The 27,028-nt window shown below is 59.1% G+C and overlaps 3 protein-coding genes across 17 annotated transcripts; 2 read left to right on the forward strand and 1 right to left on the reverse strand.

The window, feature by feature from the left end:
- Positions 1–1,215: 1,215 nt before the first annotated feature.
- Positions 1,216–12,749, forward strand: NEURL4 (neuralized E3 ubiquitin protein ligase 4). Of its 10 annotated transcripts, none has more exons than XM_077892882.1 (29): positions 1,216–1,818; positions 2,683–3,127; positions 3,342–3,407; positions 3,558–3,856; positions 4,004–4,115; positions 4,197–4,285; positions 4,764–4,836; positions 4,969–5,308; positions 5,476–5,657; positions 5,848–5,945; positions 6,055–6,217; positions 6,358–6,556; positions 6,644–6,720; positions 6,846–6,924; positions 7,300–7,469; positions 7,563–7,694; positions 8,021–8,166; positions 8,277–8,501; positions 8,596–8,694; positions 8,783–8,944; positions 9,149–9,313; positions 9,776–9,934; positions 10,358–10,537; positions 10,638–10,725; positions 10,818–10,925; positions 11,087–11,152; positions 11,288–11,491; positions 11,587–11,752; positions 12,163–12,749. In XM_077892882.1, exons 1-29 carry the CDS (start codon positions 1,555–1,557, stop codon positions 12,365–12,367), a joined length of 4,761 nt encoding a protein of 1,586 aa, XP_077749008.1. In that variant the 5' UTR covers positions 1,216–1,554; the 3' UTR covers positions 12,368–12,749. The 10 variants fall into 10 exon arrangements, with proteins under 10 accessions (XP_077749008.1, XP_077749012.1, XP_077749006.1 ...); XM_077892880.1 differs by having other exon boundaries at positions 1,217–1,818; positions 7,300–7,475; XM_077892884.1 differs by having other exon boundaries at positions 1,219–1,818; positions 5,848–5,933; positions 7,300–7,475.
- Positions 12,750–12,873: 124 nt separating this feature from the next.
- Positions 12,874–15,608, forward strand: GPS2 (G protein pathway suppressor 2). 2 transcript variants are annotated; one of them, XM_077892898.1, is made up of 11 exons: positions 12,874–13,008; positions 13,205–13,367; positions 13,677–13,786; positions 13,866–13,978; positions 14,109–14,188; positions 14,281–14,363; positions 14,556–14,709; positions 14,816–14,905; positions 14,987–15,066; positions 15,154–15,249; positions 15,433–15,608. In XM_077892898.1, exons 2-11 carry the CDS (start codon positions 13,274–13,276, stop codon positions 15,514–15,516), a joined length of 984 nt encoding a protein of 327 aa, XP_077749024.1. In that variant the 5' UTR covers positions 12,874–13,008; positions 13,205–13,273; the 3' UTR covers positions 15,517–15,608. The 2 variants fall into 2 exon arrangements, with proteins under 2 accessions (XP_077749024.1, XP_077749025.1); XM_077892899.1 differs by having other exon boundaries at positions 14,837–14,905.
- A 202-nt stretch (positions 15,609–15,810) lies between these two features.
- Positions 15,811–20,564, reverse strand: EIF5A (eukaryotic translation initiation factor 5A). 5 transcript variants are annotated; one of them, XM_077892915.1, is made up of 6 exons: positions 20,541–20,564; positions 18,151–18,336; positions 17,074–17,178; positions 16,762–16,893; positions 16,602–16,675; positions 15,811–16,462 (listed from the first exon to the last, which is right to left on the reverse strand). In XM_077892915.1, exons 2-5 carry the CDS (start codon positions 18,313–18,315, stop codon positions 16,613–16,615), a joined length of 465 nt encoding a protein of 154 aa, XP_077749041.1. In that variant the 5' UTR covers positions 18,316–18,336; positions 20,541–20,564; the 3' UTR covers positions 15,811–16,462; positions 16,602–16,612. The 5 variants fall into 5 exon arrangements, with proteins under 5 accessions (XP_077749041.1, XP_077749036.1, XP_077749038.1 ...); XM_077892910.1 differs by lacking the exon at positions 20,541–20,564 and adding an exon at positions 20,138–20,298; XM_077892912.1 differs by lacking the exon at positions 20,541–20,564 and adding an exon at positions 19,777–19,930.
- Positions 20,565–27,028: the final 6,464 nt, after the last annotated feature.

Consider the following 27,028-nt stretch of genomic DNA (forward strand, 5'->3'; position numbering starts at 1 on the left):
CGGCGGACTGCATCCCGAGTTGTACACCCCAGAGCCCCCAGACCCGAGGCCGCAGGTCCCGGATACACTGGTTCCAGGGAAGGGGGCATTGAATCCGTCAGGGTTTGGGCAGGACCCGGCGCTCAGGCCCGCAACCTCCCCAGGGTGCTGGCTGGGCCCGGAACCGGGGACTGCTACCCTCGCCGAGGGCCGGCTAACTCTAGGACTGCGAGTTACGATCCCTCCAGAGTGCAGGGGGAGCTCAGAACCGTGAAACAAGGCAGCACCGGAGGGCGGCCCGGCATCTGCCTCGACTCCTCCGACGCCTCCTAGCGCCCCCCCTGCTCGCCCCTCCCGGAGACTCCCCACCGAGGCCGCCAGCGGCCCCCACAGCCTCCGGCTTCTCCATGGCCCCTCCCGGGGGCCCCTCTCAGCTGCCCCGCCCCCACCTAACCCCGCCCCGAGGCCCCGCCCCCACCGCGCCGGGCGGGGGACGCTCTGGCAGAGGCCCGGGTCCACTTCCGCTCCGCTCTCCGGGGCCGCGATCCGGGGTTCCAGACTCTAAGTAGGGCCCTCGGGCTGGGGGGTTGCCCTCTGGTTGCCCCTCTCTGTCCCACCCAAAGGCCTTCTTTGTCTCTGGGATTTGTTCCCGCCCTTCTTCCCCATCACCGCCTTCATCCGAATTATCCAATCACAATCGGGGGTCCCGGTTACGGGCGAAAAGCCTTGATTGTGACGTCACAGCCTTTCAGCCTCAGCGCGAGCTCGCAGAGTTGGGCTGGGGGCTTGTTCCTAGCTCGGGGGTCTTTTTGGGGGGGCGGGGGTCAATTCCTCAGCGCCGTTGCTGGAAACCACCTGCCAAGGTTTCACTGGACTGTTTATCCGTGGCTTTAAGATTTAAGGGTCTGGCTGGATGGGAGTTCACGGTGGGCTTATCTGGAAGTACTGCCAACCCCTTTAGCCTCCGCCGGCCCCCTCCCCAAAGTTGGCCTGCTGTGCTCCTCACGAGAGGTGTGATACAAAGCGACGAGGTTGCGACAGTGTCGCAAAGACGTAGCCGCGCGGCGCCGAGGTGTTCATTTATAAAGCGCCCGGCTCCCTTCCCCAGGTCCTAAGGCCGCTGCTCACCCACTGCGAAGGCTGTGGCGCGAGGGGAACACACCCCCTCCGCCCGCCGTAAAGCGGCTTCCTAGAGGGGCCGCGTACCTCGGCGAGGGCGGGGTCGTCGGCGCCGCTGTTGCCAAGCTGAAGGTGGGGCGGACCCCCTGCGTCGTAAAGGGGCCTGCGGCTGTCGTTTCCTCTTCTGTCGCAAAAGCTCCCTGTCCTAGCCCACACGCCTTTGAGAGCCTCGCCGTCACCCCGCCGTGCCGTAAAGCAAGCCTGCCCGACCCCGTCGTCCTCCGTTCCCACCGTGGTGGGTTACTAGTTCCCTAGCCCGGGATGCTTCCTCGCCCGGCAGTGCCGTAAAGCATACCCGGCCCCAGCGCGGAATCCCGTTCCCTCTGGGTGTCTGTGCGTCGCGGTTGCCACGGTGCCGCCAAGCGCGGCTGTCGCGCGGCCCCGGTGTCAGCGGCGATGGCGGCGGGGTCGGGTGGGAGCGGGGGCTCCGGGGGTGGCCCCGGGCCGGGGCCTGGCGGGGGTGGGGGCCCCGGCGGGAGCGGCGCAGGGCCGGGGTCCGGCGGGGAGTTGCACCCCCGCACCGGGCGCCTGGTGAGCCTGTCGGCCTGCGGGCGTACCGCGCGGCGGCAGCAGCCGGGCCAGGAGTTTAACCACGGGCTGGTGTTGAGCCGGGAGCCCTTGCGCGATGGACGCGTCTTCACCGTCCGCATCGACCGCAAGGTGCGGAGCGGGGCCCGCGGGAGGGAGGCGGGAGGGGGCGAGCGGGAGACGCGGGGCGGGACGGCCGGGCTGGCCTCCGCCGCCGGCTGCCGAGAGCGAACCGACACACCGTCGCGGCAGCAGGCGGCGGGCGGGGAAGGGGAGAGGGACGGCGAGAGCTTGAGATTGCTCGAGACCCCGGAGCAGGGAACGGACACGAGACGCTGCCACCCCAGGGGTGGTTAGGGTCCAGATCTCCCGGGATGGTTTCTGGGGAGGTGAAAAGATGGAGGGATGTTGGGGATGTGGTAGGAGCGCAGGAGAGAAGCCGGGGAAGGACCGGCCGTTGGAGGATCAGCTGGGGCGAAGAGGTGGGTGAGGAGAGACCCTCAGGGGGGCCGAGGGGAGGTGTGCCTGCTTGTGTGCCCCTCGGAGAAGAGGCCAGGTGCACACAGATGGAACTTGGGAAGAGAGGGAATCTGAGTGGAGCAGGAGCCCTGGAGAAAATGAGGTCGGGGGTGGGGGGAATTGGGAGGGGGGAGGAGGGTGGTAGACAGGAGCTAGGAGGATGGGCATGGAGAGCCGGGAACTTGGATTCTGGAAGCCAGGGGGGCTGCAGCCAGGGCATGGTGGTGTTGGGGACAGATCCCAGAGTGGGGGCAGAGTTGCTGGGGTACAGCGGGCCCAGCAGTCCCTGAGACAGTCCAGATGATTGCTCACAGGACCACCTCTCTAGAGTCGTGTCTTGGGTCTCAATAGAGAAAAGCCAGTTAGCTGTTAGGGGTGTGGAGAGAGGGGGACACGTGGTTTGTGAAACGTGGTTTCCTAGTGGTTGGGGACCCACGGTAGCCCATCCTGAGCCTCTGTCCACCACCCTTATCACAGGTCAACTCCTGGAGTGGCTCCATTGAGATTGGGGTGACGGCCCTAGACCCCAGTGTTCTGGACTTCCCAAGCAGCGCCACAGGGCTGAAGGGGGGCTCATGGGTAGTGTCAGGCTGCTCGGTGTTGAGGGATGGACGCTCTGTGCTGGAGGAGTATGGTCAGGACCTGGACCAGCTTGGTGAAGGGGACCGTGTGGGCGTGGAGCGCACAGTTGCTGGGGAGCTGCGGCTCTGGGTGAATGGGCGGGACTGTGGTGTTGCCGCCACGGGCCTCCCCGCCCGGGTCTGGGCCGTGGTGGACCTTTACGGCAAGTGCACCCAGATCACCGTGCTGCCCCCCGAGCCAGGTTTCAGCCCCCCTGCTCCCATCCCCACACCTCCCCTCGAGCCCTCTGCGCCCCCTGAAGATTGCACCTTGACTGAACAGGCGACCTCTGGGGATGAAGGTGAGAACCCAGCCAGGGCCGAGGGGAAGAGGCGGGGCAGGGGGAGTGGCAGAAGGCATGGGTGACTAGTGACCATGGAGTCTGGGTTCGGGTAGGGCCACTCAGACCCCAGTCTGCTGAAGGGGAAGCAGGGGCTACAGGAGGGGTGTCCTGGTTGTGGGCCCCGCAGCAGGGGCTGGACCCTCATTCCCCTCCCACCCCGCCTGGTCCCCAGCCTTCATGGTGTCCCCAGCGCAGCCCCGGCCGGAGACGTTTCCTAACAGCCTTGAGTCGCATAATGGTGAGGGCACCCTGGAGGCTTTGGGAAGGGGAATGGGAAGTGAGGCGGAAGGTGAGGGGAGGGGGCCCTCAGGAGAGGATTAGGGGGAGAGTGGAGGGCCTGAACGTGTAGAGCCTCATTCCGGCTTCCCTCCCCCGTCCTGCCGCCTAGACTTTGCCAGCATGGAGCTCTCTGAGGTGGTGGGCAACGCCATCCTTTCTGCCTACAACGGGGGGCTCCTAAATGTGAACCTGAGCTCCCCACCGGCAGGGGAAGGACTGGGGTCTGGCGGGGCTGCCACCTCGCCCATCCTCACCTCCAACGACGCCCTGCTCTTTCACGAGAAGTGTGGGACTCTCATCAAACTCAGCAACAACAATAAGACAGCTGAGCGCCGCCGGCCCCTGGACGAATTCAACAACGGGGTTGTCATGACCAACCGCCCTCTCCGGGACAATGAGATGTTTGAGGTGTGTGAGGTCCTGGGCCCTGGCTGGTACCTCACCCTCTGGGAACCAAAAATGGGGCTCGATCCCTGACATTGGAAGGGTGGGGCCGAGGGTCCTCTCTCCACATTGACATGCCCTCCTCTCCCTCCTGCTGTCGCTCCCCCCAAGATCCGCATTGACAAGCTCGTAGACAAGTGGTCGGGCTCCATTGAGATTGGTGTCACCACCCACAACCCCAACAACCTGGAGTACCCTGCCACCATGACCAATTTACAGTCAGGTACCAGCCCTGGCGGGGCGGGGACACCTTCCCATGGTGAAGGAAGGCCTGGCCTGATGCCGGGCGTCTGCCTTCCCACAGGCACCATCATGATGAGCGGCTGTGGGATCCTGACCAATGGCAAGGGCACCCGCCGGGAGTACTGTGAATTCAGCCTGGATGAGCTGCAGGTAAGGGGTGGGCGTGCAGTCTGGGCCGCGCTCTGGGGCAGCCTTGTTACCCAGCACCCCTGCCCGGGCACCCCAGTCTCCGCTGTGACCTGGAACAAGGCTTCTGATCTTTCTCCGAGAGGTTCCTTCTGAGAAGGCACGGTTGCCTGGTAGTTAGGCACTCAGATTTCAGAGCCAGAGGTTTTCTTTTTTTCTGAGGGGTCGTGTGGGGTCATGACTACAGTCAAGAAGCTTGCTCACTATGTTTGGTATGGGTTTCTTTTTTTCTTTTCTTCTCCACGCCTGAGATGAGCTCATGAATTGCTTGGAGAGGTGGCTAAGGTGCTGTGTATGAGGTGGCTTCACCCTGTGCCAGACTTGCTGTGAGGGAGGGTTCAGGGGCTCAAGACTCAGGTGCCTTTGGGGCTGTTCCCCTGCGGCCTGGGCCAGAGCCTGATTGGAGGCGGATTCCAGATCTTTGTTTTTCTGCTCTGACTAGGAGGGCGACCACATTGGTCTCACAAGGAAGTCCAACTCAGCCCTGCACTTCTTTATCAATGGCATTGATCAGGGTAAGGAGATACCTGAGGCAGGCCATTGGGCTAGGGCTTTCGGTGTTGGGCAGGGGTCTGTACCTCACCGTCCTGTGTCTCCCTGATGCTGGTCTCCCCATATTCCTTCCCTCTCTGCCTTCTCCCCGGCAGGCGTGGCTACCCCACTGACACCCCCAGTGGTGTACGGCGTGGTGGACTTGTACGGGATGGCTGTGAAGGTGACCATCGTCCACAATAACAACCACAGCGACCGGCTGCGTCGAAACAATGCCATCCTGCGGGCACTGTCCCCCGAGGGCGCCCTGCGTCGCGCCACTCCTGCCACCCAGGCAGAGCCCGAGCGCCTGCTCTTCCACCCTAACTGCGGGCAGAAGGCAGCTATCACCCACGAGGGACGCACTGCCCTGAGGCCCCAGTATGGCCCATGGTGTGGGGAGAAGCCTGCTGCAGGGACTCTAACAGGATCGGAGGAGGGGTGGAGAAGCAGGAGGCAGGCGTGGGGGGGGGGTGGCTTCTGACCTGGGGAGTTCTTGATAGTATGGGGGGGTGCCTCCTGGAGAGTGAAGTTCAGCCACGTGGCTCAGCACCACAGGTGTGAGGTGGGCACTGGCGGGCTAAGCTTTGGTGTGCTCAGTTACCCATTCGCTGTGCCCTCAGTGCCACAGATGACTTCAACCATGGCGTGGTGCTGAGTAGCAGAGCCCTGCGGGACGGAGAGGTGTTTCAGGTGCGCATCGACAAGATGGTGGACAAGTGGGCTGGCTCCATTGAGATTGGTGTCACCACCCACAACCCTGCCTACCTCCAGTTGCCCTCCACCATGACCAACTTGCGCTCTGGTGAGCTCCCAAGGAGGGCGGGGCCAGGATCAGGTCCTAAGGGGGAAGCTGCCCCCACAGCCCCCACGGAGCTGGCTTGTTCTTGTTTTGCTGTGGCGGCCTGCCACGGGGGCGAGGAGTGCCGGGGGGGCTGTGAAGGGCAGGGGGCCCGGGGCTCACTTATGTGCTCTGTGTTTCCTCGTTCTCCTAGGGACCTGGATGATGACCGGGAATGGGGTGATGCACAATGGAACGACCATTTTGGACGAGTATGGGCACAATCTGGACCGCCTCAAGGTGGGGGAGCAGGTGTGCCGCCCAGGCCTGGTGATGGGGGGCAGGCCCATCGGGGCTGCTATAGGACTAGCCCAGGCGGGAACTCTGCCTGACTCCTCACTCCAGCCCCCCTTCTTCCAAGGCAGGGGACACTGTGGGCGTGGTGCGGCGGGAGGACGGGACCCTGCACTTCTTCGTCAACGGGATGACCCAGGGCCCTGCGGCCTGGAATGTGCCCCCTGGCGTCTACGCTGTTGTGGACCTCTATGGCCAGGCAGCCCAAGCTACCATTGTGGATGACGTGGGTGAGGGCTGGGATGGGTAGGAGCTGGGGGGTGCTGGGGTGGCCTGGGATGGCTACCGCCCAGGCCTGGTAGGAGCTGGGGGGTGGCTGGGGGGCCTCGGAGACCACTGGAAGCCTAACGGGTGATGACCACTCTCACAGAGGTGCCCCCGGCCCCTGAGCCCCTCTCTGAAGGGAACAACCAGGTGTCTCCCAGCTCCCCATCATCAGGGGCCGGGGGCTCTGACCTGCGCTTCCACCAGCTGCACGGCAGTAATGCAGTCATCACCAACGGGGGCCGCACCGCACTCCGGCACAACTGCCGCAGCGAGTTCAATGACGCCATCGTCATCTCCAACCGGTCAGTGTTGGCGCTGTCACGGCCCCAGCCTCCCGCCGCCCAGCCTTGGCCACCCAACTGGGGCCTGATTGCCGCTGTCTCTGGCAGGGCCCTGCGGGACGGAGAGCTGTTTGAAATCGTTATTCAGAAGATGGTGGACCGCTGGTCAGGCTCCATTGAGGCTGGTAAGGGGCACCTGTGCATTTCTGCATGCGTGCATGCACGTGTGTGACAGACTGTGTGTGCTGGGGGTGGTGCTGGCTGCCCGTTGCTGGAGCCTTGGTTCTGACCCCCTGCTGCTACCTCCTAGGAGTGACTGCCATTCGGCCGGAAGACCTCGAATTCCCCAACACCATGACAGACATTGACTACGACACATGGATGCTGAGGTTAGGCTGCCTGTGGGGACAGCCAGCCTGGCAGGGTCAGGTGGAGCTAGTGAGGATGAGGGAAGCCAGCTTTGGGGCCTTCGGTGGCCCTGGACAACGACAGGTCCAAGGGATCGGGTCGCTCTTTTCTTTCCATTCTGGGAAGTGCTCCCATGTCACCACGCACCCCACGGTGGCCCACCTTTTCTCCTCTTATGGCAGCTCCCGCTTTTCTCTGTGGGTGGTCCCCAGAGGTATGGGAGACAGGATTGGGTCTCAGACCCCAGATGAAGATCCTGATGCAAGGCACTGGAAGGTTCTGACGATCAGAGACTGCTCAGAGGCCTGTGTGGGGAAGAGGCGGGAGGCTCAGCGGTCCTTCTGTCCTCTCTCCAGTGGCACGGCCATCATGCAAGACGGGAACACGATGCGCAACAACTACGGGTGTGACCTGGACGCCCTGGGCACGGGTGCACGCATCGGCATGATGCGAACAGCCAAGGGTGACCTGCACTACTTCATCAACGGCCAGGACCAAGGCGCCGCCTGCTCAGGCTTGCCTCCGGGTAAAGGTGACTGCTCAGTGCCTTTTGGCCCGCCACCCTCATGCCAGCTCGGCCCGGGCTCTCGGGCTTCTGATCCCCTCCTTCTCCATCCAGAGGTGTACGCAGTAGTGGATCTTTACGGCCAGTGTGTCCAAGTGTCCATCACCAATGCCACCGGCCCCATGGACAACAGCTTGGCAACCAGCAACACCGCCACCGAGAAATCCTTCCCTTTGCACTCCCCAGGTTCAGCGCGTGGGGAGGGCGGGTGGGCTATGCTTGCAAGCCGGGGGCTGGAGGGATGCGGCGACAGCGGACGGGGAGCTGCTCAAGGACAGGGCAGCCCCCTCAGCTACAGACCCAGGGGAAGGAATAAGCTGGGGTAGGAAGCCATCAGGAAGAGGCTGGAGTTGGGCCAGGATGCTGGAAGCTGCTCATGTGCTTGGGGATTGGGGCTGGCTGTGGTGACCAGGGTCGGAGGTCGCACGGCAATGGCAGTCGGGGCCTGAATGGCAGCTTCACAGTTCACCTGAAAGCCTTGACCCCAGTCCTGCCCCTTCCTTTCTCCGCAGCGGCTGGCGTGGCTCACCGATTCCACAGTACTTGCGGCAAGAATGTGGCCCTGGAGGAGGATGGCACAAGGGCGGTACGTGCGGTGGGCTATGCGCATGGCCTGGTCTTCAGCACCAAGGAACTCAAGACGGAGGAAGTATTTGAGGTGCGCGGGGGGGGCCCTTGTGGCAGGGCCAGGCTGCTTCCTGTCCTCCTGCTCCTGCTCCTGCTAGTGCCGGCTGCTGTGCTCTCTCTCCCTCTCTTTTACCCCCTCAGGTGAAAGTAGAGGAACTGGATGAGAAGTGGGCGGGCTCCCTCCGGCTGGGGCTGACCACACTAGCGCCCGGGGAGATGGGGCCTGGCGCAGGTGGGGGCCCAGGGCTGCCTCCCTCCCTCCCGGAGCTCCGGACAAAGACCACCTGGATGGTGTCCAGCTGTGAAGTGAGGCGTGACGGGCAGCTCCAGAGGATGAACTACGGCCGGAGCCTGGAGAGGCTGGGGGTGACACTGTTGGCTCCAGGGACGGGGTGGAGGTGGGCACATGGGTGAGGGGGTGGGGGGCTGAGCATCTGTGCTTGTGTCACCTCGATCCTAGGTGGGGAGCCGCGTGGGCATTCGTCGGGGCGCAGATGACACGATGCACATCCTGGTGGATGGAGAGGACATGGGGCCCGCAGCTACCGGCATTGCCAAGGTGGGTCTGAGACGTTTCTTGGGTTTGGGGGTGCAGGCTGGAGGCCCCCTGCGGGTGTCTAACTCCTGCATCTACCTCCTGCCCCCAGAATGTGTGGGCCGTGCTGGATCTCTACGGGCCGGTACGGAGTGTGTCTGTGGTCAGCTCCACAAGGCTGGAGGAGCCCGAGGGCACCCAGCCTCCATCTCCCAGCTCGGACACGGGCAGCGAGGCCGAGGAAGATGACGATGGGGAGGAGCACAGCTTGAGAGTGAGAGGCTGTGTGGGGCACACAGGGCATGTGGATGGCCACTCAGTGGGCCGTCGGACACCGGGGTGTTCCGGGGTTCTCTGATCCTGCCCCAGGTCGCAGAGGCGTAGACGCAAGCTCTGTGTCAACGCCGGGCGGAGGGTGGGGCGAGGCAGCTGGGCCTCGCATGGACAACCCCAGCAGCCCATCTCTGCTCCATGCCAGGGTCAGAGTCAAGTGGCCATGATGTCGACGTCACTGGAGTTCCTGGAGAACCATGGGAAGAATATCCTTTTGTCCAACGGGAACCGTACGGCCACACGCGTAGCCAGCTACAACCAGGGCATCGTTGTCATCAACCAGCCCCTGGTGCCCCAGCTCCTAGTCCAGGTGGGCATTTGCTCCTTAACCTGCTGCAGCTCTTCCTGTGTGGGGTGACCCAGGGCCAACCCTCCTGGAGAAAACCTTTCCATTTGAGGGCAAGGTAGAGGCAGCCCCCTTGGATGAGCTTCATGGGCTGTGATTCGTTCATACCCCGTGGTGGGGTTTGTACGTGGACTGTGTGGAAGGCCCACCTGGTAGCTGGTGAGGGAAGCAGTGGGGATGGGCTGGCGGGGTCCCAAGAAAGACACTTGGTACTACGTGTGGGTGCAGAGAGGGCTTTCCAGTGGAGCAGGCCTTCCTGCTACAGGAAGGAAATAAATGAACCCGCTGTTTGCAGTCCCTCCCTGCCTCAGCAGGGGGGACATTGCAGGGCTCCCCCCCGGGAGGTGCCAGCCTCTGTCCCTGGCTGGGGTGGGGAGCCTCTTCCCAGAGGGCCATGATCCCGGAGTGGCCGCCTTTCCCTTCCAGGTGCGGATAGACTTCCTGAACCGGCAGTGGACATCTTCCCTGGTCCTGGGAGTCATCACCTGCCCGCCTGAGAGGCTCAACTTCCCTGCTTCTGCCTGCGCCCTCAAACGGGCAGCCTGGCTGCTGCGGGGCCGGGGCATCTTCCACAATGGTCTCAAGGTGGGTAGGGAGCAGGGGGAGGAGAGAGGGCCAGGACTCAGCGTTGGGCAGGGCTGGCCCACAGGTTGAAGTGGGGCCTCCAGCCGTGGTGGTGAGGCCACAGGTATAAAGGTGCACTGTAGGGAAAGACTATGGGGTTGGGGGAGCAAGAGCGGGAGCATCATCATCGGAACTCTGGGGCGTCCTGTGTCTTTCTGCATCCTTGCCATTGAGAATGTTGTAGGGGAGGACAAAGGGAAGCAGACTGTAGGTATTTGAGAGATGGGGTGGAGCCTGGGCAGAGGGCGAGCATGGTGTCAAAGCCCTTGCATTGGCAGTCCCAAGTAGGTGAAGGGCTATATGGACTACAGTGGGCAGTGGGCAGCCTTGGCTGCTGCCGGTGGGAGTCTGATCTTTGGGAAGACAGTAAGTCTCTCTTCCTAGATTTGTGAGAAATTTGGGCCAAATCTGGACACGTGTCCTGAAGGCACCATCCTGGGGCTGCGGCTAGACAGCTCTGGGGGCCTGCATCTCCACGTCAATGGGATGGACCAGGGGGTGGCGGTATCAGATGTCCCCCAGCCCTGCCATGCGCTTGTGGACCTCTATGGGCAGTGTGAGCAGGTGAGCGGCAACAAGGGCCTGGGGTGGGGCAGTCTGTGATCTGGGAGCCAGTTAGCAGGCCCTGGGGGCTCAGTCACACTCATCACACTCTCTCCGGCAGGTGACAATCGTGAGTCCTGAACCAGGGGCAGCCAGTGGGAAGAGTGCTGGAACCCAAGGGGACATGGAGAAAGCGGACATGGTGGATGGTGAGCCAGCCCACAGGGCCGGGCCTCTCCCCAGCCCTGTCCCACCCCGTCGCCCCAACTCCCGTGACCCGTGCCCCCCTCTGTCCTGTCAGGTATCAAGGAAAGTGTGTGCTGGGGCCCCCTGCCAGCTGCCAGCCCTCTCAAGAGCTGCGAGTACCACGCCCTCTGCTCCCGCTTCCAAGAACTGCTGTTGCTTCCTGGTGAGTGTCTGGGTGAGTGCCCGGTCATCCAGAGCCTGCCTCACCCCTTGGACCATTGCTGGGCTGTGCTCAGAGCCCCGGGAACCAGCAGGAAGGGGTCTGTGTGCTGGAGGCCCAGGGCGGGAGCTGTAGCGCCCACACTGCTCCTCACTTTTTCACAGAGGACTATTTCATGCCTCCACCCAAGCGGAGCCTGTGCTACTGTGAGTCTTGCCGGAAGCTTCGAGGTGACGAGGCCCACAGGCGCCGTGGGGAGCCCCCCCGGGAATACGCGCTGCCCTTCGGCTGGTGCAGGTTCAATCTCAGGTACACGCAGGGCAGGGTCATGCGTCTGCTTTCGTGCTCTTTCTTCCTTGACGAAGGAGGCTCCCAAGAGGGTGCGTGGAAGAAGCCACAGAACCTTTACTGGTCGAGGGGAGGATCTTTGTCCAGTCTGCCCGGTCTACACCCTAGGGTGAATCCCCGCCTGGAAGCTGGAACGATGACTAAGAAGTGGCACATGGCATATCACGGGAGCAACGTGGCAGCCATCCGGAGGGTGCTAGACCGAGGAGAGCTGGGAGCAGGTCCGGGGGCAGGGGCAGAGAAGGGGCAAGCCAGGCCTGGGCCAGGAGGCTCTCCCTGCAGGCACCGCCTCCATCCTGACTGGCTCTCCCCGCAGGCACCGCCTCCATCCTGAGCTGCCGGCCCTTGAAAGGCAAGCCTGGGGTGGGGTTTGAGGAGCCTGGCGAGAACTGCGCCCCACCCCGGGAGGAGCAGCCCCCTTCCGTCTTGCTGTCCCCCTCCCTCCAGTATGCTGGGGCCGAGACCCTAGCGTCCAAAGTGCAGTGAGTACATGGGGGCTGGGACTGGGGTCTCCATGGCTTCCCATTGGTGTCCCCGCTGTGACACTTGGGTCTTGTCTCACTCTAGCACATTTACTGTTGAAGGTGACTAGTACTGTGGAAATAAAAGTAGAGTGGGACGTAGTGGGTCCCAGGTGTGCTTTGCACAGGTACAGGCACACAGTAGTCAGGGTAGACATGGCGACGAAGGTTAGGTTTGGGCAGAGGCCTGCAGAGGGAAGCCAGGGAGCGCCTTGGAGAGACCCCAACAAGCAGGGGTGCGGCCAGAGCCAAGCCACCCCTCTCTGGGAGGTGGGAGTGACACCCCCCCCCCCCCCCCCCCCCCCCCCCCCCGCAGGCAGCCGAGGGAGGAGCCTGGAGGCCTCACGGCTGGCCGCCTTCTTGCCCTGCAGATTCCGGGATCCCAAGTCCCAGCGAACGCACCAGGCCCAGGTGGCGTTCCAGGTGTGCGTGCGCCCGGGCTCCTACACCCCCGGACCCCCTTCGGCCACCCTCCGAGAACCTCCCGACCCTCACTTCAGCCCCGCAGAACTCGAGTGGGTAACCAAGGAGAAGGGGGCCACACTCCTCTATGCCCTGTTGGTGCGGGTGGAGTGAGGGCTGGCCTCTGGACGACAAGCACAGTGGGGCCCCCCCGGCCCTGGCTTAGCATTCCCCGCCGCGGCGGGTGTTCCCCGAGCCCCCGGAGCCCCCAGAGCCCGACGCATCTCTGGAGCAGGAACGCATCTCCGCGTGCAGGGCCCACGCCTCCCACTCGGGGCCGGCAGTCTCCCCTCATGCACTGACTCGGGGAACACGACTCCCTGGACTCCCTCCCCCGGATCACTTAATTTATTTCCGTTTTCGTTCCTGTTACTGTGAATCCCGAGGAGCCTCCCCGGGCCGCCGGGCGGAGTGGGGGCGGGCGCGGGGAAGGTGGGCCTCTGTACAGTTGTTACGGACGCGGGTTTCCAAGGAGCCAATAAACGCTGTCCCAGAGCGCGCGCCTCGGCCTCTTTCTCATTCATCCCCCTCTCGCACCGCCCCCCGACGAGCCCCAGGGCTGCCCAGCTGGGGGCGCCCGGCGCGCCGACGGAGTTTGGCCCCCCGCGGCACCCGTCGCAGCCGCTTCCGCCCTTCCCTGCGCCCGTCCCGCGAGGCCGCCGGCCGCCCCGGCTCCGGAAGGACTCGGCCCGGCAGCCGGATGTGACGCGCGGCCGAGGCGCACAGGAGCCGCGGAGAAAGCGCAGCGAAGGCGGGTAGGGAGGGGCGGGCGGCGCCGAGGCCGGAGACCCCAGCCCGCCGGCGCACGCGGAGCACAGGGGCACCCGGAGCACGCGGGACCGGCCGGGCGGCGGAGGGTGGGCGCCGGGCACGTGACCGGGGCGGCGGCGGCAGGCGGGCTTCCGCCTCGGCCCGCGGGCGCGACCCTCCTAAGCGCCCGCTTCTCGGCAGGCCCGGCCCGAGGTCTGGCAGTCCGTGACAGAGCCGGGCGCCCACGGCCCGAGCGTCCCCCGTGGCACCATGCCCGCGCTCCTGGAGCGCCCCAAGCTTTCCAACGCCATGGCCCGGGCGTTGCACCGGCACATCATGATGGAGCGGGAGCGCAAGCGGCAGGGTGAGCCCGGCCGAGGGGGAGGACCCCCAAGCCCCGCACCATGGGCACAGCGCCGCGCCGCGGCCGCGCGGGAGGAGGGTGGGACGGCCCGCCACTGGTGGAGGGAGCTGCAGGCCGGGTCCGGGCTCCAGAAGACTCGGGCCGGGAAGGACCTTGGAGAGCACCTGACATACCCTCCCTCCCAGTCCCCTGGGAGGAGAGGAGCAGAGGGAGCACTGACACCGGCAGGTTTCCCCGCTTCTCCATCTCTAACGTCCTAGTGTTTTAACCACCCTGCGTTCTTCCCATTGCACCTGGTTCTTTCTCCAGAGGAAGAAGAGGTAGACAAGATGATGGAACAGAAGATGAAGGAAGAGCAAGAGAGGAGGAAGAAAAAGGAGATGGAGGAGAGAATGTCACTAGAGGAGACCAAGGAACAAGTAAGCAGCCCCCTGCTCTGTCCCAGCTTTTTCCTCCTTTGGCTCTCCTGCCGTCAGCTCCTCTCCCCTGCCTTCTCAGATCCTGAAGTTGCAGGAGAAGCTGTTGGCCCTTCAGGAAGAGAAGCACCAGCTCTTCCTGCAGCTCAAGAAAGTTTTACATGAAGAAGAGAAACGGAGGCGAAAGGAGCAGAGGTGGGATTGGAGAGCTAAAAATAAAATTGAGACAGTAACTGGGATGGGTAACACCAGATGGGTGTCTGATGGCAAAAGAGGGGGCACTTGTCTTCATTCTTGGTTTTGACCTGCCTGCCTTTCACTGCAGTGACCTGACCACTTTGACTTCAGCTGCGTACCAGCAGAGCCTGACCGTCCACACTGGGACTCACCTCCTCAGCATGCAGGGTGAGGAATGAAGAACCCGCTTGTTAGAATGCACCCTCCCGGGGGTTGCAGCCACCCCACTGCAGCCTCATGAAGCCCGTCTCCCTGTCTAGGGAGCCCTGGAGGACACAACCGCCCAGGCACCCTCATGGCGGCTGACAGGGCCAAACAGATGTTCGGACCCCAAGTGCTTACAGTAAGGAGTAGCATTGGGTGTGTAGCCCGCCATTTCCATGCAGACACGGGCACCCGCATTAAACAAGTATTCAAGTCACCAATGTTGTCCAGCACTTGACCAAATGGTGGAAAATGGGGCACATACAAGGCGCTTGGGGTTCTGCTTTGGAGGAGTTTCCAGCAGCAGCCAGCGCTCCTCTTCCTTCCTCAGACGCGACACTATGTGGGCTCTGCAGCTGCCTTCCCCGGGACCCCGGAGCATGGCCAGTTCCAAGGCAGCCCCGGCAGTGCCTATGGGACCGCGCAGCCCCCGCCTCACTACGGACCCACGCAGCCGGCCTATAGCCCCAGTCAGCAGCTCAGAGGTGAGCCGTGGGGAGGGAGGGGGGCGCTTCCTCCAAGACCCAGAGGCCGCTGGTCCCAGGCAGGCCCGAAGGAGGCTCGACAGGCTGTGCCTCCTGCCTCCCTCAGCACCTTCGGCGTTCCCAGCAGTGCAGTACCTGTCGCAGCCGCAGCCACAGCCCTACACGGTGCACGGCCACTTTCAGCCCACCCAGACAGGTGAGGATGCCCCCGCCAGGGCCCCAGGGCTGAGCGTCCTCCCCGCCTCCGCGTTCCACACACCCATCCTTCCCTTTGTAGGCTTCCTCCAGCCTGGCGGTGCCCTGTCCTTACAGAAGCAGATGGAGCACGCTAACCAGCAGACCAGCTTCTCAGACTCTGTGAGTACAGAGCCTGGGCAGGGCAGGGGCAGTGCTGGGCCCAGGGGTGCCCCAGGCCGCCTCGGACCCTGACTCTCTTCTCCGTAGTCCTCCCTGCGCCCCATGCACCCACAGGCTCTGCATCCAGCCCCTGGGCTCCTCGCCTCTCCTCAGCTCCCGGTGCAGATGCAGCCAGCAGGAAAGGTAAGGCCAGGGGTCGGACCCGGCTGGGGCCCTACCCTTCCAGGGGGAAAACCAGACTGTGTAGGAGAGGCGGCGCCCACCCCTCCTCTCCCATTTCCTCCTGGGGTGGGGATGGCTGGGAGTTCGGGTGTAGATTGAGGGGCAGGGTACACACCAACGAAGTCCCCCCACTTCTGCCACCAGTCGGGCTTCGCAGCCACCAGCCAGCCTGGCCCTCGTCTCCCCTTCATCCAGCACAGCCAGAATCCACGATTCTACCACAAGTGATCATCAGATTTTATCTTCAGCCTCAGCCCCAGCCCCTGACATGGGTGAGGGAACTTGGTGTCCCAGTCTAATAAAATTTACCTGCCTCTGCCCCTCTGCTGCTGTGTGCATCACCTCCCTCCCGGGCTGGGCCAGGGCTGTGTGGAGGGTGAGGAGTGACAGGCAACTAACAGGTGAAGCTGGGTGGGTGGGTAAGAGGGAACTCTTTGGCATAGTTGTTTATATGTAATTTCTAAGTTGACTTTCTAGTCAGCAAATACCCATTTAATTCAAAGAAGCAACTGAGTTGGGGCCTTCATATTAAACTTGTAGTTTTATTCAGGTTTTGATTTTAACAAATGTGTCGGGGAGAGAGCCCACAGGAAAGGGTAAAGCCCATGGGGGCAGGGCCCTCCCAGATGCCTGAGGAGGGGGCAGGTCCCCTCCCCTCTCCTCCTCTTCCCTCCCCAGATAAAGGAGAGACTTAGGCAGGGGAGGGGGCTGGTCCCCAGTCTGTGGGGTGGTGCTGGGGTACAGGGCCATGGGGAACAAGGACCAGAGCAGGGACGAGGGGGAGGGCACAAGGACCAATCGCCAGAATCCACAGCTTTCTGATTCCAGACTGAATTAAAAAAAAAAAAAAAAAAAAACCAAAAAAAAAAAAAAAAACCACTAAACCACAAGCAGCACCCACCCCTTCTCCCCGACCAGGGCTGTAGTGCGAGGGGAGAAGAGGAGGGCAGCTTCACCAAGGCCATGGACCACTCACTCCTGGCCGAGAGAGCAGGATGAAGGGCAGGGGCTCCCCGACAGATTGAGGGGGTGTGGGGGAAACCAAAATAAAACGTCAAATAAATTGTGTAGGAGGAGTCCAGCCAAGCGCCGGGCCAGAGCTGGGCCAGAGCTGGGCCAGGCTGGGGGAGGGGGCCTCTGCAGGCTGAGGATCGCTGCTGCCACCACCGCCACCCTGGGGAGGAGAGAGATCAGTGAGACCAGAAGATGCCATCAGGACAGGGTGAGGCCCACGCCGCAGCCAGAAGCCAGCCAGGAACTGTCAGGGGCTAAAACAGGGTTCTGATGGGGATGGGGGCGTGTCAGTCAGTCACCTGGGAGCCAGTTATTTTGCCATGGCCTTGATTGCAACAGCTGCCTCCTCTGTCATGGCGGACAGCACCGTGATCTGAGGGCACAAAGGGCAGAGTCAGAAGTGAGCCAGAGGCAGGGACATGGAGTAGGGCTGTGCATTGGGGGCAAGAGGGTATGTACCAGGATCTCTTCTCCACAGTCATACTTCTGCTCGATCTCCTTGCCGAGATCTCCCTCAGGCAGACGAAGGTCCTCTCGCACCTCCCCACTGTCCTGGAGCAGTGATAGATACCCATCCTGGATGCCGATCAGCTGGGGGCAGAGAGAAGGGAGCTGAGGGTGGGCCCAGGGGTGTAGGGGACAAAAGAGCGGCCAACTGACCACACCAAACTCCTCGCCATCTCTCTACTTCTTTCAGCACAAGCTCTTCTGGTCAGCCTGTGCCCCCTCCCCCACCACCACCCCCACTAAAAGGCTAACCCGCCTCTGTACCTGGAAGTCATTCCTCTTGATGTTGGGGACATCCATATTATGAGTTGACGGGCAGATATCTTCATATTTCTTGCCAGTAAAGATGTCAATACCAACCAGGTGGACCTATACATATACATCACACGAAAGAGACACCCAACCAAACTCTAGGATGAAAGACAAAAGCCTCAAGGTGCCCATAAGCAGTGAGGGAAGTCAAACTAGGTGGTTTGGGCAGAATCAGGGGAGGTGGAGCTGAACCAATCGACTCAAGGAAGAATCATGGAAGCCTCTGGCATCTAGCAAGGGCAGAAGAGTCCCACTGAGGCTAGGGTGACCGACAAGGGCAACAGTGGTGCAGGCTTGCAGTGGCCAGTTACCCCGAGCCATGGGAACACTGACCAGTGAGTCTGGGGAGCGGGAGGCGGCCAGTAAGAGGTTTCAGAGTGTCTGGACACCCACAGGAAGGGTGCAGAACTTGGGCAAACAAAAAGGAATGAGAGGAAAAGAGCTGAGAAGAGGAGGACTTCAGGGAGGACTATGCAATAGGAAAGAACGCAGACAAATACCTAGATGAGCCAACAAGACAAACCAACTAGGGAACAGAACCGTAAGATATTCAACAAGGATGAACCAGGTCAAGTTTGAGGTGAGAAAAACCTTAACTGACCTGGAAAGCACTAGCAAGAATGTTAAGAGTCCAAGAAAGCGAGGGAGCGGCTCAGGGAGCCAAGGGGAGGGGCAGGTAGAGACGCAGCCTGACGCCGCACAGATCCAAGGGGAAAGCTGGCACGGACTGTGGGGCAGCAAGGTGATTCGGAAGCTCAGAGGTCTGCTAGCGCCCTCCAGGGAAGGCTGCCTTCGGGATGTGGCCTGGAGAAACCCCAGCAGCTAAGACTCGAGAAGAGAGAGAAAGTGAGAGCCAGGAGAAAGGACGGAGCAGCTGAACAGAGCACCAGAGAAGTTAAGGGCTCACACCGGGTGGGGTGGGGTGACCAAGCCTAAAGGAAGGGAGGGGGCTGGGGACACCTCGCTGCCAGGAGACCCAGGGGCCCAGGCGGTACAGGGAAGGCAAGACGGGAGAGGTCAAGTTCTAACCTTGGCATGGCCGTGCTTGCCAGTCTTGGAGGTAGACATCTCCACGATCTTACATGGCCGGCCTTTAAGCACCACGAAGCCGTTCTTACGTAATGCTGAGCACTGCATTGGGAAGGTGGCTGAGGCCCCTGCATCTCCTGTCTCGAAGTCCAAATCATCTGCCATTTTAAGAGGCTTCGATTCCAACTGTAGTCAGAAAGAGAACACCAGTGAGTCAGGATGGATGGAGGTCAACAGAGTTCTCAATATACCCCACTCCTCTCTGAAACACTCCCTTCCCCCCAGCCCTTTCTTCCATCACCGACCTAAAACCAAGCACCCAGGTTAGGTACTGATCAGGACCACAAACACTCAGGATCTGGTGTGTGGCGGGAGCTGGTGGGGGACAGAAGCTGAACCCCCAGCACACATGAAAGCTAAAGGGGGGTGCTTGAGGAAGGAAGGCTCCGGGGAGTAGGACCTGCAACCTCAAAGATGGGCAGAGGCCTGATTCCTGGGAGACTCAGGTGCTCCTTGCCACTGAAACCAACCACCCCTCTTCCCCACACACAAGCAGGGCTATAATTAGGTGAGCAGCCATGAGCCAGCAAAAGGGCGGAGTTACCGTGGAGGGGGGAGAGGAGGGTGGAGACCAAAGGACGGGGCCCCACCCGTCTCTGTTACACCCCCCACCCCATCCACACATGAGCCAGTCACTGGGACAGGAAACCACAAGGCCTCTTTGGGGGATTCCCGCCTCTCCAGCACGTATTTGCAGACGCGGCTAAGGGAGAGAAAGTCAAGTTGTTTTCTAACTTCTCCCCCGGCCAAGCACCTCCATCTCGTTTCCCAAAGGGAACCCAGGAGCCCAGCCTCTCCTCGAGGGCCCTCCCACTTTTCCCAGGATGCACCGGTCCTGTCGGCTTTTCAGGCCGGGCCTGTACCCTCAGTGTGAAGTGGAGGAGCGGGGAGTGGTGAATGACAATAAAATGAAAGCAAAAGGCCGGTGCTCGCGGAGAGCCCGAGATCTGCTGGGCTGGCGGAGCGAGGGCTCCCGACCCCGCACGGCGGGGAGCTGCGGTGCCCGGGCCTGGAGGCGCTGTCGGTACGACCCGCAGAGTTGGGCTGCCGTCCAATTGCCCTCGGTCCCCCATTTCTCCAGCACCGGGCACGGGAGAGAGCAACTTATACCTGACGGGCCGCCTCACTTCACATCAGAGTCGGGAAGAGAGCTCCGGGGGCCCATGGGGCGGGGGAGCCCTCACATATGCCCGCAGCGGGCTCTCCGCGGTGACCAGGCTTCTTCCCCCTCCCCGAAATTCCAAGCCCCTTTGGGACCCCGCGAGGACCACCTCTCCCCGCGACGGGGGTTGCCCGCTCCCGCCCACCATGTGGCCTCCCGGGGCTTCCGGTGGCCGGGATCTGGGGGGGAGGGGTCCCCGCGCTGCCATGCGGCCCCCGTCCACGTTCAGCCATGCGGCCTCCGACCCCGAGGGCAGCCTCCGGTAGGGGACACTTCCGGTGCCGCCGCCACCCCCTCCTCAAAGGCCGCGCCTGGCCCGAGCCACGCCGCCTCCCCTCCCCCCCCCTGCGGCCGGCCGCCACCCCCCCCAACATGCCCTCTCACCGAATAGCCCCCTCCCCCACCTCACGTGGCCGCGCGGCACCCGGTTTTCAACGGCCCAGGTTCCTTTGCCCCGGCGGGCCAATCTGGCCCCCGGCCCTCGCCCCGGCGTGGCCGCCCGGCGGCCTCTCCCGCGTGGCGGCCTTGCGGCGCGCCGTCCCCCGCCCTGCGTCGCTCCAACGTCACCCGGCCGGCCCCAACCGTCACCCCGCGCGCCAACCGGGGCGCGCACCCGCGCCTCTCCGCACCTCGCGCGGCTCGGGGACCGAACCCGCCGCGGCGGCCGCCGCTCCCCTCTGCCCCCTCCCCGACCCTCGCGCAGTTCCATCTCCACTCCCAGGCCCACGCCGGGGTTCCGCGCACGCGCGCCCTGCCCGCTCTCACCTCGCGCGAACGCACTGACTCGACCCCGTCCGCTCGCCGCGAGCCCAACCGCTGCCTCCGAGCCCGCTGCCGCCGCCGCCGCCGCCTCTACCGCCGCCGCCGCTGCTGCACACGGGTCTTAGTACGCAGGCGCCGACTCCCCACTGACCAACCAAGCAGCCCTATGACAGCCGCGCAAGCGTGCTATCTATCCCCTCCGCCCTCCACCCCCGCACTGCGCAAGCGCACAGATCCTCCCCGAGCTCCACCCTCCCTCCCACCTACCCATCCAATGACGCGTATACGTGACCCCGCCCCTCACAAACCCGGAGTTCTTCCCACCGGTAGGCAGTGCGCAGGCGCACCCGGTTTTTTAAGCCCTTCAACCTCTTTTTCTCTTCCCGTGATAGACCACTAGCCCTACCGGACAGTACTCGCGCCTGCGCAATGAAGAGCCCTGCGCTCCACACCCTCTGGAGGAAACGCCTCGGCCTCAAAGCGCATGCGTGCTGGGGATCCTGCCCGCCCCTTCCACCTCAGACGTCGCCTGTACGCCGGGCGTTGAAAAGACCACGCCACTGTATGGCTGGTCCCGGCTAGGACGCATGCGTCTGAGGAACGCCCCACCTCGGCTTTAACTGGACTTGAACGACTCACACGTTTGAGAAAACTTGCACTGTGGGGTGGGCCCCTGGTCCCCAAGCCCATCCCCCCGCTGCGTCTCCACACATGCGCGACGGGGCTCTTTCCGTTCGCACTTCTAGCGCGCCAGTATGGTCGGGTGACCGCCCCTCTTAGCTTCAGCGCGCTGCGCGGGCCGCCCGGCCGGCCATAGAGTTCGGCGGCGAGCTAGAGCGGCCGCGTGGCGGCCACCATCTTGTGGGAGCCCTGGGTCGGCCTGCTCCCTGCCCGCGGCTCCGGGGACGCTAGCGCTCCCTCCTTCTCCTCCTTCCCCCTCCGGTCCGCGCCCGGCCCCCCAAAACAGGCATCCGTGAGCGTCCTTTTTAAGGCACTCTGGAGACGAGGGGCGCGCTCTCGGAGTCTCGGCCGGGGACCGCCACGAATGTCCTCGGCCCTCCTCGTCGAGGGGGAGGCTGCTGCTTCCCGGACACTTGGTGGTGGCCTCCCTCCGGCTCCCAGGTTTGCTGCCCGGCTGGTGCCCGTAAGCCCGGGGCGGAGCACCGCAGTGGAGACCAGACAGGCCGGATCTGAAGAATCCCGGGACGAGCTGGGCGTGAACTGCAGGCACGAGCCTGGAGTAATAAAAGTTGTGTGGCATGTTCTGTCATTCCAAGGTCCCTCCACCCCTCTGTCTGGAGCTTCTACTTTTTCCTTAAAAAAACGGAAAACCCCCAACTGTCTGGGCGCATTGTTCATAAAGTCCCAAACCTGCTCTTCTTGCAGATGCATTGTCCCTATAACCCAACAGTTGCACCCCTAGGTGTATATGCCACTCCTACCCCCCCATCGTGAAAAACAGGTACTCAAATCCTTGCAGGGGAGTATTTACAGCAGCGCTACTTACAGTAGCCACAAGGTGGAAACAACCCAAATATCCATCAACATGAACAGATAAAGTGCGGTGCATATATATGTAATGGAATATCATCAGATCACAAAAAAGGAGTGAAGGTACATGCTGTGACTGGATGAACTTTAAAAATCTCTAAGGGAAAGAAGCCAGACATAAAGGTCACATATCCTATGATTCGAATGATATGAAATATCCAGATTAGGGGGACTCCTGTGTAGCTCAGCTGGTTAGACATCTGCCCTCAGCTCTGGTCATGATCTCAGGGTCCTGGGATCCAGCCCCTTAACCCGGTTTCCTGCTCAGCGGGGAGCCTGCTTCTCCCTCTCTACTGCTACTCCCCCTGCTTGTGTGCGCTCTCTCTGTCAAATAAAATCTAAAAAAAAAAATAAAAATAAAAAAAATAAAAATCCAGATTAGGTAAATCCACAGAAGCAGAAAGTAGATGGGTGGTTGCCAGGTACTAGAGTGGGTGAGGGGAATGGGTACTGCGGTTAATGGGCACAGGGTTTTATTTTAGAGTGATGAAATGTTTAGGAATTAAATATGGTGGTTGCCCAACATTGTGAATGCATTAAATGGCACTGAATTGTTCATGTAAAAGTGGTTAGTTTTATGTTATGTGAATTTCACCTCAATTTTCAAAACAAAACAACCAACCTCATAGAGGAATGTTCAAAACAGCATTATTCATAATAGCCCCAAAGTGGAAACTACACAAATGTCCACCAACTGATGAAAGGATAAATAAAATTTGGTCTATCCATACAACGAAATATTATTCAGCAACAAAAAATATTCTGCTACATGAAAGTCACAAAAGACCACATAGTATATAATTCCATTTACATTTAATGGCCAATTTACAGAATAGGGGAATCCATGGAAACAGATTAGTAGTTCCTAGTATTGAGAGGTTAGAGAGAGATGGAGAGTGGCTGCTGATGAGTACCAGTAAAGGGGCAGATGATGACTTTTGGGGTGATGAAAATGTTCTGAGCAACAGTCGAATTCTTCAGATATCAAAAGCACTGAATTGTACACTTTCAATAATTGAATTGTACATTATGTGAATTATATCTCAATAAAGCTGGTCCTTAAAAAATACTGTCATCTTTGTATGGCGGTACCTCTCGTGCATATGCGACAGTCTTAGTCGGTTCATTACCCTGAGACATTGGCGAAGTGTCCCAGCTGATGTAAGGCACAAGCTCCATGATATGACAAGGACACTGAGTGAGGATAACCCCTAAGAACTTCCATTCAAACTAAAAAAGGCACAAATAATCTTGCTAGAAGTCTGAGTTATACACACTCAGAGAAAGAAAGCAAAATACTGTACGATATTACAGAGCGTTGAAGTAGTTGGTATCTGGGAGAACCAGTGGAGCATGGCGTGTATTTTGGTGACAATCCAGTGGGGACAATCCAGGGCAGAGTCCTCAGCTCTGGAAGCCCTAACTTTTTTGGTTGCCAGTGAAGTTTTTTTTTTTTTAATTTATTTATTCATGAGAGACATAGAGAGGCAGAGACACAGGCAGAGGGAGAAGCAGGCTCCCTGCGGGCAACCCAATATGGGACTCGATCCCAGGACCCCAGGGTCACTCCCTGAACTGAAGGCAGATGCTCAACCACTAAGCCACCCAGGCGTCCCTACTCAAGTTACTTCTTGAGGGAAACTTTTCCTGACCTGCCAAGCTGAGTCAGCTTCTCACGTTATATGTTCTCATAGCAAACATCATAGCATCTATCACATACTGTTGATACCCATTTATTTGGGTAATGGCTTTACTAATGTCTGGCCTGCTCCATTACAATATAATCTCTGTGAGGTTGGGAACCTGTCTGTTTTGTTCATTACTGTGTTGCCAGCCCCTAGAATTGTGCCTGGCAAATATTTGGTATGCTGTAAATATCAATGTATTGTTGCATAAAGGTACACCTGGCTCAAGCTAACCAGACTCACAATAGATCAACCCTCCCCCCCAAAAAATGGTGATATCAATTTATCTATAAATGAACTGAAATGGCAAAGGGCAACAGAATGTCTATTTTGGCCGGTCCATCTCTCCTTCCTTTTCTATAAGAAAATATAAGTGGAGGGATCCCTGGGTGGCGCAGCGGTTTGGCGCCTGCCTTTGGCCCGGGGCGTGATCCTGGAGACCCGGGATCGAATCCCACATCGGGCTCCCGGTGCATGGAGCCTGCTTCTCCCTCTGCCTGTGTCTCTGCCTCTCTGTCTCTCTCTGTGTGACTATCATGAATAAATAAATAAAATCTTTAAAAAAAAAAAAAAAGAAAAAAAAAAAAAAAAAGAAAATATAAGTGGAAAAAAGAAAATCGGGATCCCTGGGTAGCGCAGCGGTTTGGCGCCTGCTTTTGGCCCAGGGCACAATCCTGGAGACCCAGGATCAAATCCCATGTCGGGCTCCCGGTGCATGGAGCCTGCTTCTCCCTCTGCCTATGTCTTTGCCTCTCTCTCTCTGTGTGTGTGACTATCATAAATAAATTTTAAAAAATTAAAAAAAAAGAAAAAAGAAAATCTAGTCAAGGAATCTTGAAATCAGGCAAGGGAATTAACTGCATGTACTTCATGACTAGTACCATCCAGCTCGAAGAACACACTGCATTCGTCTTCAGTGTGAAAGAGGCCAGTCTATCTCTCTTTCAAAAAGAATCCTATAGAGGCACCTGGGTGGCTCAGTAGGTAAAGCATCCGACTCTTGATTTTGGCTCAGGCTCATGATCTCAGGGTCATGAGATCCAGCCTTGCATTGGGCTCTGAGCTCCGTGGGAAGTCTGCTTGATATCCTCTTCCTCTCCCTCTGTTCCGCCAACTCTCTCTCTCTCTCTCTCTCTCCTCTCTCAAATAAATAAATCTTAAAAGAAAGAAAGAAAGAAAGAAAGAAAGAAAGAAAGAAAGAAAGAAAGAAAGAAAGAAAGAAAGAAAGAAAAAAGAATTGTGGAAGAGTCGTAATCCTGGATCAGGACTCCCCTGAAAATTATTGGAGAACCTCTCTGGCTTTTATTTATTCATTTACATTTTACTGAGCATCCCCCTTTAGTTCACGTGGAAATTTCTTTCTTGAGAACTGCTTCGAATACAATCAGTCAGATCCCATGTTGATGACTATCCACATTTCTTTCCCACCTTTTGTGGTTACACCCGTTCACCAAGATTAAAATTCAGACATTTGGAAGAACTCTCCAGCGACCCTTCTGTAGATTTTCAGTGACTTTGGATGCTGCCCTGTCAACCCATCTCATTAAGTATTTTCTCCTTTCTTTCTCAGAGGGTACTCGTTTGGAGGGCACCCATGTTCTGCTAAAAAAAGTTTGCCAGATGAGTTTATATCTACTCTGGTAGACTTTCTAAACCTTCTATTTTGAAATAATTTTAGAGGGATCCCTGGGTGGCTCAGTGGTTTGGCACCTGCCTTTGGCCCAAGGTGCGATCCTGGAGTCCTGGGATGGAGTCCTGTGTTGGGCTCCCGGCGTGGGGCCTGCTTCTTCCTCCTCCTGTGTCTCTGCCAATCTCTCTCTCTCTTTATGTCTATCATAAATAAATAAATCTTAAAAAAAGGAAATAGGGGATCCCTGGGTGGCACAGCGGTTTGGCGCCTGCCTTTGGCCCAGGGCGCGATCCTGGAGACCCGGGATCGAATCCCACATCAGGCTCCCGGTGCATGGAGCCTGCTTCTCCCTCTGCCTATGTCTCTGCCTCTCTCTCTTTCTCTCTCTGTGACTATCATAAATAAATTTAAAAAATTAAAAAAAAAAGGAAATAATTTTAGATATGCAGAAGAGTTGCAATGGTAGTATGAAGAGAACTTTAAGGAACACCAGCGAAATTTTGAATGGGAGCCAATGGTGTGGTGGAGGTAGCTTGTATATCTTTTTAAAAAATATTTTATTTATTTACTCATGAGAGATACACAGAGAGAGAGAGAGGCAGAGGGAGAAGCAGGCTCCATGCAGGGAGCCCGATGTGGGATTCGATCCCGGTTCTCCAGGATCATACCCTGGGCTGAAGGCAGCGCCAAACCGCTGAGCCACCCGGGCTGCCCAAATAAAATCTTTAAAACAAAAAGGAGGAGGTGGGGGAGGTACAAAGGGTGCAATTCTGCTCAAAACATACTCTATGTCTCTGCCTCTCTGTGTGTGTCTTGCATGAATAAATCAATAAAGTTAAAAAAAAAAGAACCAGTTGTGCATATCTCTTCCTAACTGCACGTTCAATACCGTCTTACTGGTAGCTTGGAACTGGCCGTGATGGGAATATTTATACCATGGAAACTGACAGATGCTGTTTGCTGAAACAGGTGCCTGTCTATCCAGAGCTGGTTGTTAAACATGGAGCAGCACAGCATGGAGGGGCAGGGAAGGTGGTTCTGATGTATACAGAGTCGTGTTAGATACAGATAGTTCAACGGTGGTTTGAGAGGTGGGTTGAAGAAGGGCTGGAGATAGGAAGGACCGACCCTAGGAAGCTGTCATGTGGTTCAGATAGCAAGCAACGAGGGTTTGGTCCAGGAGTCCTCAATGAAAGCAGCATTTTAATAACTGGACCTTAAAAAAATGGGTGGAATATGGGGGGAAAGGTAGAAACAAGAATCAAAGGTATTCCAGAAAATGGGAGCAGTGAGGAGGGCAAAGGCATGGAGGAACATGTGCAGAGTGAAGACAGAAAGAGAATCATGTTGGGTCACCTGGGTGGCTAAGCGGTTGAGCATCTGCCTTCAGCTCAGGGTGTGATCCCTGGGATGGAGTCCCACATTGGGCTCCCTGCATGGAGCCTGCTTCTTTCTCTGCCTGTGTCTCTGCCTCGCTCTCTCTCTGATGAATAAATAAATGAAACCTTAAAAAAAAAAAAAAAAGAGGGCAGCGGGGTGGCTCAGTTGGTTAAGCATCTCCCTTTGCCTCAGGTCATGATCCTGGGGTCCTGGGATCGAGTCCCACGTTGGGCTCACAGCTCAGTGGGGAGTCTGCTTCTCTCTCTCCCTCTGTGACCTCCCTTGCTCTCTCTCTCAAATAAATAAATAAATAAATAAATAAATAAATAAATAAATGGAATCTTAAAAAAAAAGAAAAAGAATCCTGTCAATGGTTCGGGATGGAGGCCAGAGATTGCAAACAACAGGTGGGGGCTGGGAGGAAGGGAGGCCTGGACCAGACCACAGAGTCTCGAATGTGTACAAAGGAGCAGGGTCTTCCATCTGTAGGGGATGACAAGGCAATGCCAGCTACTGCTGTCACTGTGCTCTAGGGAGTTCAAGCAGCCACTGTGGCCGACAATCCAGGTGAACAGGCTGCACACAGAGAACCTCCAGAGCATGAAGACATCCCGTATGGTCCTTATATGTTTGTCCAAACCCAAAGAC

Source organism: Canis aureus, chromosome 3 (genome assembly GCF_053574225.1).
Source record: "Canis aureus isolate CA01 chromosome 3, VMU_Caureus_v.1.0, whole genome shotgun sequence".
NCBI lineage: Eukaryota > Metazoa > Chordata > Mammalia > Carnivora > Canidae > Canis > Canis aureus.

Bases quoted from the DNA above. Each gene is read 5' to 3' on its own strand.
- EIF5A (XM_077892915.1), bottom strand. From the start codon at position 18,315: ATGGCAGATGATTTGGACTTCGAGACAGGAGATGCAGGGGCCTCAGCC. The intron at 17,179-18,150 runs GTTAGAACTTGA...GTATATGTATAG, and splicing joins GCAAGCACGGCCATGCCAAG to GTCCACCTGGTTGGTATTGA. The intron at 16,676-16,761 runs GTACATACCCTC...TTGTGCCCTCAG, and splicing joins ACTGTGGAGAAGAGATCCTG to ATCACGGTGCTGTCCGCCAT.
- GPS2 (XM_077892898.1), top strand. From the start codon at position 13,274: ATGCCCGCGCTCCTGGAGCGCCCCAAGCTTTCCAACGCCATGGCCCGG. The intron at 14,710-14,815 runs GTGAGCCGTGGG...TGCCTCCCTCAG, and splicing joins CCCCAGTCAGCAGCTCAGAG to CACCTTCGGCGTTCCCAGCA. The intron at 15,067-15,153 runs GTGAGTACAGAG...TCTTCTCCGTAG, and splicing joins AGACCAGCTTCTCAGACTCT to TCCTCCCTGCGCCCCATGCA.
- NEURL4 (XM_077892880.1), top strand. From the start codon at position 1,555: ATGGCGGCGGGGTCGGGTGGGAGCGGGGGCTCCGGGGGTGGCCCCGGG. The intron at 4,286-4,763 runs GTAAGGGGTGGG...TGCTCTGACTAG, and splicing joins TCAGCCTGGATGAGCTGCAG to GAGGGCGACCACATTGGTCT. The intron at 8,945-9,148 runs GTGAGAGGCTGT...GCTCCATGCCAG, and splicing joins GGGAGGAGCACAGCTTGAGA to GGTCAGAGTCAAGTGGCCAT.